Raw genomic sequence first — 6,418 nt, 5'->3', positions numbered from 1 at the left:
TATCAAGGATTTGGGCCCGTTGTCATATTTTCTTGGATTGGAGGCCACTTACAATTCAGGGGGGCTAACCTTGACTCAACGGAAGTATGCACTTGATCTTCTTCATCGAGTGAACATGGAGAATTGTAACCCGGCCACCACTCCACTCTCGCATCTCGAGACTTTAGCTAGAGGCACCGGTACTCCACTCGGCTCGGATGATGCTCATCGGTATCGCAGTTGTAGTTGGTGGATTGCGTATTTGACACATACCGAGGCCGGATATCTCGTTCGCTGTCAACAAAGTTTGTCAGCTTTTGTCACAGCCCACGGATGTTCATTGGGAATCATGTCAGCGAATTCTACGTTATGTCAAAGGGACACCGGAAACAGGCTTACGTTTCCACAGGTCCACATCTACCGTCATCGTATTTTTACGTACGCCGATTGGGCTGGATGTGTTGATGATAGGCGGTCTACCAGCGGGTTTGCAGTATTTGTTGGTCCAAATCTTGTTTCTTGGAGTGCAAAGAAGCAACCTACTGTCTCGAGATCTAGTACCGAGGCAGAGTATAAAGCATTGGCTAATGGAGCGGCTGAAGCTATTTGGGTAGATTCTCTACTCAAGGAACTTGGTGTTGTTCGACAGCGTCCTCCCATATTATGGTGTGATAATCTAGGGGCGACATACCTGGAATCCAGTTTTTCATGCTCGGATGAAACACATAGAGATTGATTTTCACTTTGTGCGAGAGCGAGTTGCTGCTGGTGACTTGGATGTCAGGTTCATATCCACTCATGACCAATTGGCTGATGTGTTTACTAAGCCAGCCACTAGACAGATGTTAGATAGATTCCGGTTCAATCTTAACCTTTGTTCATAGCGGTTTAGATTGAGGGGGAGTGTTAGAATTGTAATTGTCATCTAACTCTGTCTTACTTGTAGCACACGCCTATACGTGTTGTATACGGACGTGTATGTTGTATTGGTCATGTATATATATATATATGTGGAACGGGCTGGGATGTTTCCCTAAGCACCAAAACCCTAAACCTTGTTTTTAACTAGCCCGACGTCTAAAGTTCAGGCCCAGGCCCGGCCCGGCCCGACGGGATTCACAATTTTTTAGGCCCGAGCCCGGCCCGATGAGAAGCCCGACGGCCCGTAGCCCGGCCCGACGGCCCGACAATGATACTTTCCTAGCGATCCTGAGCAGCAAAAATACGGTTGTTTTATCGTTTACGGAAGCGGAGATCTGCCAAAAACCACCGTACATCTCTGCGCGTGGGCGACGGAAGACAACAACGGCTGAGGGTGAGGACGGAGGTGCGGCTGGTTGCAGGACAAGACGCAGGTCGACGGCCATGGACGAGGAGGCGGGTCGACGGCCACAGACGAGGACGCGGGTCGACGGTCGCGGGCGAGGATGGACGTGCGGCGGCCGCAGACGATGCAGGGGCGGCGGCCGCGGGCGAGGATGCAGATCGGCGGCCGCGGGCGAGGATGGAGGTGAGGCGGCCGCGGACGACGGAGGGCCGGCGGATGCGGGCGAAGACGGAGGGGCAGCGGCTGCGGGCGAAGACGGAGGGGCAGCGGCTGCGGGCGAAGACGGAGGTGCGGCGGCGCTCCACGGGAAGGACGTGCTGGTGGGCAGCTGCTAGGGTTCTATCTGGGTGGGGAACTGGGGATTGTGCGGTTGTGCGCGACTGCGCGTGGATGGGGGTCGTGGAGACGTGGGGTTTGCTGGTTAGGTTGTGTGGTGCTTGGTGGGCTGAGTGGAAAGTGGAGGTAGGATGGTCGGGCCGGGCCGGGCCGAGCCAAATTCGGGCTGAAAATAGTACCCAGGCCCGGCCCGAGTTACTCATCGGGCCAAATTTTTAGGCCCAGGCCCGACCCAGCAGACAGATAAGGCATGGCCCAGCCCGGGAATTTCGGGCCGGGCCGGGCCGGCCCGTTCGGGCCGGGCTGCCCATGGCCAGATATATAGACAACCAAATCTCATAATTTGAAACAGGAACACCAGAAAACTGCAGCGGCTCTCCAGCAGCTCCATAAGTTCAATTTGCTTCATTCTGGGACATATTTTTCGGGTCTTTGATTTTGCTCACTTGTTAAACATCATTGCCTACACAGAAAAAATACCAGGATGTTTATAAGAAGCAACTATCAGATTATCTCTAAATCAAGTTAATCATCAGATTAACCTTGTTAGCAACTAGTACCAGATTAACTAGCAACATGTTTTTTTTTGCAAAACCACAATTACCAGAATAATTATCCAAGACTGCCCGATTAATTAGCCAGAATTGACAGATAAATTGTCTACCTACTCCAATTGCCATGTTCTTTGACAAAGTAATTACCAGATTAATTAGCCACTTTAGCCATATTAATTAGCCATGATTGCCAGATTAATAGCCTATTAAGCAATTACCACCATCTTTGCCAAGCCAGTATCCAGATTAATTAGGCACGATTGCCAGATTAAATTAGCCGTAGCTACTAAATTATTATCAACAAAAAATGACAAACATGGAAGACTCACGTTTTGTAGAGGATAGAGCTCGGCTTCCTTCTACGACCGTTTCTTGCAGCTTCTACTCTCCCTGGTGCATGTCATCATGTGAGCACCAACAGCCCCGCCATGGCGTGCTCGCCCTCAAAGCGGTTTTGGCTCACAAACACATCTTACTGCCAGCAGGTGCCTGGCATCGGCCATGCTGCAGCGCCCAAACGTGTGCGGCGGATATCTGCCCGCCGAGGCCGAGGTGCTCGGAGGCGTCTCCCCATGGTACGACCTCTTGAGGTGTGGAACCCACAGACTGCGATTCGCCTCGTTAGCGACTCCTCACGCTCGTCGGCAGCAGCGTCCCTGCCGCGTTCTCTCCGGCGGCTTCCCTCGAGGAGTGCCCCGCGGCCTGCCTCAACACCAGCCCAACGGCGGCAACCCCCCCCGGCGTGGGCCCGGCGGGGGGGGCCTGCCCCAACCCCAGCCCAACGGCGGCAACCCCCCCCCCCGACGTGTTCCCGGGCGGCGTCTTCCCTGGGGCGGCGTCTTCCCTGGGGCGGCGACCTTGATGCCAGCCCGACGGCGGCAACCTCCCCCCGGCGTGCTCCCGGCGGTGGCGGCCTCGATGCCAGCCCGACGGCGGCGGCGACCCCGGCGCGTGCCCGGCTGCAGCGGCCTCCATCGAGGCTAGCACGACGGCGGTGGCCTCCCCCGGCGCGGCGGCCTTCTGCCCAGTGCCCAGGCGTGTGCCGGTGGCAGCAGCCTCGTGGAACCTCCCCTGCACGGAGCTTCCCGTGGTTGTTTTGGATAGAGAGAGAATGAGCGGTGGAGAGTACTTCACGATGGCATGTGGTGCGTGGCCCTTAAGTAGACAATCGTTTTTTCCGCCGCACGGATAAGAGGGCGGTGCGGCGCTTTTACGTATCTTTTCCCTTTACTGTATGGTGGAAACGGACGCACCAGATGAATTTGCCCCCTTGAAGTGGCCTGGTTGAGCGGGTCTTCTTGGGACTTTTATAGGAGGAATGTATTCTTGTCAAATGAACCTCCCGAGAGTGTAAAAAGTGTAACTTGTCACTCCATGTTCCTTGCTGGAACCGCGAGCAGGCGGCAGGAAATGAGTCCATAGGGGACTAGTTATTCAGATAAAATTTGACTCTTTTATCCTGCAAAATGCATTCTTTTTGAGAATTGTGCTGTTCTAAGTAGTGATAGTGCATCAAACACCATCTCATATTCCTGGACATGTTGAGTACCATCTTTACTCTTCCTTGTACAGTATAATTAGGTTTCCTTGTACCATATAATTAGGCTGCGAGACAACGCAGGAAGATGCGGTCTACATAGAGGTTAGAGAAGAAGCGATTGAAGAGCGGACTTCCTCGAGTACCATAAGGAGGACAATGGCATCTAGAGCTGGGAAGTGATACGAGAAGAGAGTGCTAGAGCGTGTGTCTTGGTCGTATCCATATTTTTTATATACACAGAAAATCGATGAGCAACTAGAGCGTTGCTTCTAGAAGCGCAAAGTGCGCATATGGATACTGGGTGTACCCATCGGGAGACGGTTGCATGTGATATCTTCAACCAAGGTGGCTAGCGGCTTTCTAGATGACTAAAAGATGCATAGACGACTTGTATTGATTTTATTTCGCCTGTTGATTTTTATGTACACCTTATGTGACCCATGAGATGTAAACCTATGAGTTACTAAACTATGCAATAAAAAAATTGTGTGCATCTATTGATGCAGAGGCTAGGGTCATCCCTATTTTGGAAAAAAAAAACTGCCAGATTTGGTCACTTTTTTTTGTTGAGAATCACCAGATTTGGGCATGCTGGAAGCTGTTAGCAGCGATCCAGATTGGGCTGGATCGAGTAGGTCGTGTTGGGCCGAAAGGGGAAAGGTCCATGCCTCCATGGTAGCGGGTGGTTGGTTGGAAGTGCGTGCCGAATGGCTATCTTTTCAGCTTAGCTGTCTCTGTCCCTCGCCGCATCTTGTCCTCAGCAGCATTGACTTCATCCCAGCGAGGGGTAGACTAGCTAGAGTAATGGAGGAGCAGAAGAATCTGGTTCTGTTCGCCGGCGGGGAGGAGGAGACGGAGAAGGAGAAGGAGAAGGAGAAGGTGGGGTTCGACTTCGAGCCTTCGGAGGACGAGCTGGTGCTGCACTTCCTGCGTCCGCAGCTGCGCGGGTTCGCGCCCCGGGTGCCCGGCGCCGTGGTGGAGGCGGACCCCTGCGCGGCGACGCCGTGGGAGCTGCTGGCGCGGCACGGGCTGCTCCAGCGCGGGCACGGGTACTTCTTCGCGGCGCGGAGGCGGGGCAACGCCGTGGTGCGGCGCACCCCGGCGGGCGGCGGGGGCTCGTGGATGCACAGCGGGAACCGGGAGCACGGGCGGTCGGTGACGGCGCTGGGCGTGGTGGCGCGCTGGTCCAGGACCAGGTACGGCTTCTACGTGCTCGGCGGGGCGGAGGGGCGGCGGAGCACCGGGTGGGTGATGACGGAGTACGAGATCACGGACCCGCTGTGCTACCGCCGCGCGGACGAGGGCGCGGAGGACGAGTACTGGGTGCTCTGCCACGTCCGGCGGAGCTGCCGGACCAACGCCGGCAAGCCGTCCAGCCGGCGGCGCTCGCTTGTTCTAGCTAGCATCTAGCTAGCTGGGCACCTGGCCACCGCGCGACCGGCGAGCTCGGTGATAGTAGTAGATCTCAGGCAATGGATGGTTGACCTTGTTGGATTCAACCACTCCATCTTTGACGTGTGTGTGTGTGTGGATGGATGGTTAAAGAAAGGAATCAAGAAAATACTGTGAGTAGTAATAAATCCATTAATTTATGTTTCTTGTTCTCATCGTCGCCCATCTTGGTCTCGTCGGTAGTGTCAGTGTGGAGTGGAGTGTGCCGCGTCTACTCTGACACTTTGATCTGCGCTTAACAGAAACCTCTGCGGCGCCTCCGATCTTGGCCTGCAAGTGAACAATGCCTTGTCTGGTGAGTTGAACTTTTGCTGGCTTTTGTATGTTGTACGCTTGTGTCGCGCGCAGACAGTACGCACGTCTTCCATGCTCTTCTCGATCGTCTCTTTGTGCTTTGCTTGCTCGCGAGGGAATTTTTGCACATTCCAGCATGTTCTGTTCATAGCGTTGCACTTATCACCACATTAACAGACTTTTGGCACATTCCACTAGTTTTTGTTCTAATTAGTTGCAACAAAGTCTAACTATCAATTGACAACTAGCCTAGCAACAAAAGTACAACACATAGTTATTTTAGCTAAAATCGTGAATGCATCCTCAATTGTTCTCCTTTTAGTGTATGGCAGATCCATGTGCTGGTCACTCCTGACCACAGAAATGACATTTTTTTCAGACATCTTTTTCTCTCTTCTTCCTAATCAATGCATGACAGATCCTTGCAGTAAAAAAATGAGGAGTGCAGACGGACAGACAGCGACTATTTTTCGTGTTGGTGTCCAACACGTTGGAGTGTTGGAGATGCCTTGCGGCGCCTCCAATCTTCGTCTGGAAGCGAATGATGCCTTGGTCCGGTGAATTTTTGTATGTTGTACACTTGTGTTGGGCACAGACAATATGCACGTTTTGATGCTCTTATCTTTTATTTTTTGAACAAGGTACGTAGGGTCCAGAAAGACCTGGTTGCTGCATTTATTAAAGCATGAACCCAAAATTTCCGGTCCTAAACCTGTATAGAAAAGCCTGAGCATTTATTTAGGAAGGTGTTTCGAATTCTCAAAATTATTTCAGGAATTTCGGCCTGTAGTTTTGGCACCTGAATATCCCGAATATCCCGAGAGGCCCATTAACAATTTTGATTTAGAAAGCCCAGACACCTTAAGTCTAGCCCAAGTGGAGCTGTCACCCTAGACTACCATGAGCGCACACAGCCTCTTCCCGACCTCCCCACTA

The 6,418-nt window shown here is 52.9% G+C and overlaps 1 protein-coding gene across 1 annotated transcript; it reads left to right on the top strand.

The window, feature by feature from the left end:
- The first annotated feature begins 4,540 nt into the window (after positions 1–4,540).
- On the top strand, positions 4,541–5,345 carry LOC124662374 (NAC domain-containing protein 48-like). The gene has a single exon (XM_047200220.1). It carries the CDS (start codon positions 4,541–4,543, stop codon positions 5,144–5,146), a length of 606 nt encoding a protein of 201 aa, XP_047056176.1. The 3' UTR covers positions 5,147–5,345.
- The last annotated feature ends 1,073 nt before the right edge of the window (positions 5,346–6,418 follow it).

The sequence above is a fragment of the Lolium rigidum genome, chromosome 6 (assembly GCF_022539505.1).
Source record: "Lolium rigidum isolate FL_2022 chromosome 6, APGP_CSIRO_Lrig_0.1, whole genome shotgun sequence".
Lineage (NCBI taxonomy): Eukaryota > Viridiplantae > Streptophyta > Magnoliopsida > Poales > Poaceae > Lolium > Lolium rigidum.
This window is presented reverse-complemented; position numbering and strand designations above follow the sequence as displayed.

Bases quoted from the DNA above. Each gene is read 5' to 3' on its own strand.
- LOC124662374 (XM_047200220.1), top strand. From the start codon at position 4,541: ATGGAGGAGCAGAAGAATCTGGTTCTGTTCGCCGGCGGGGAGGAGGAG.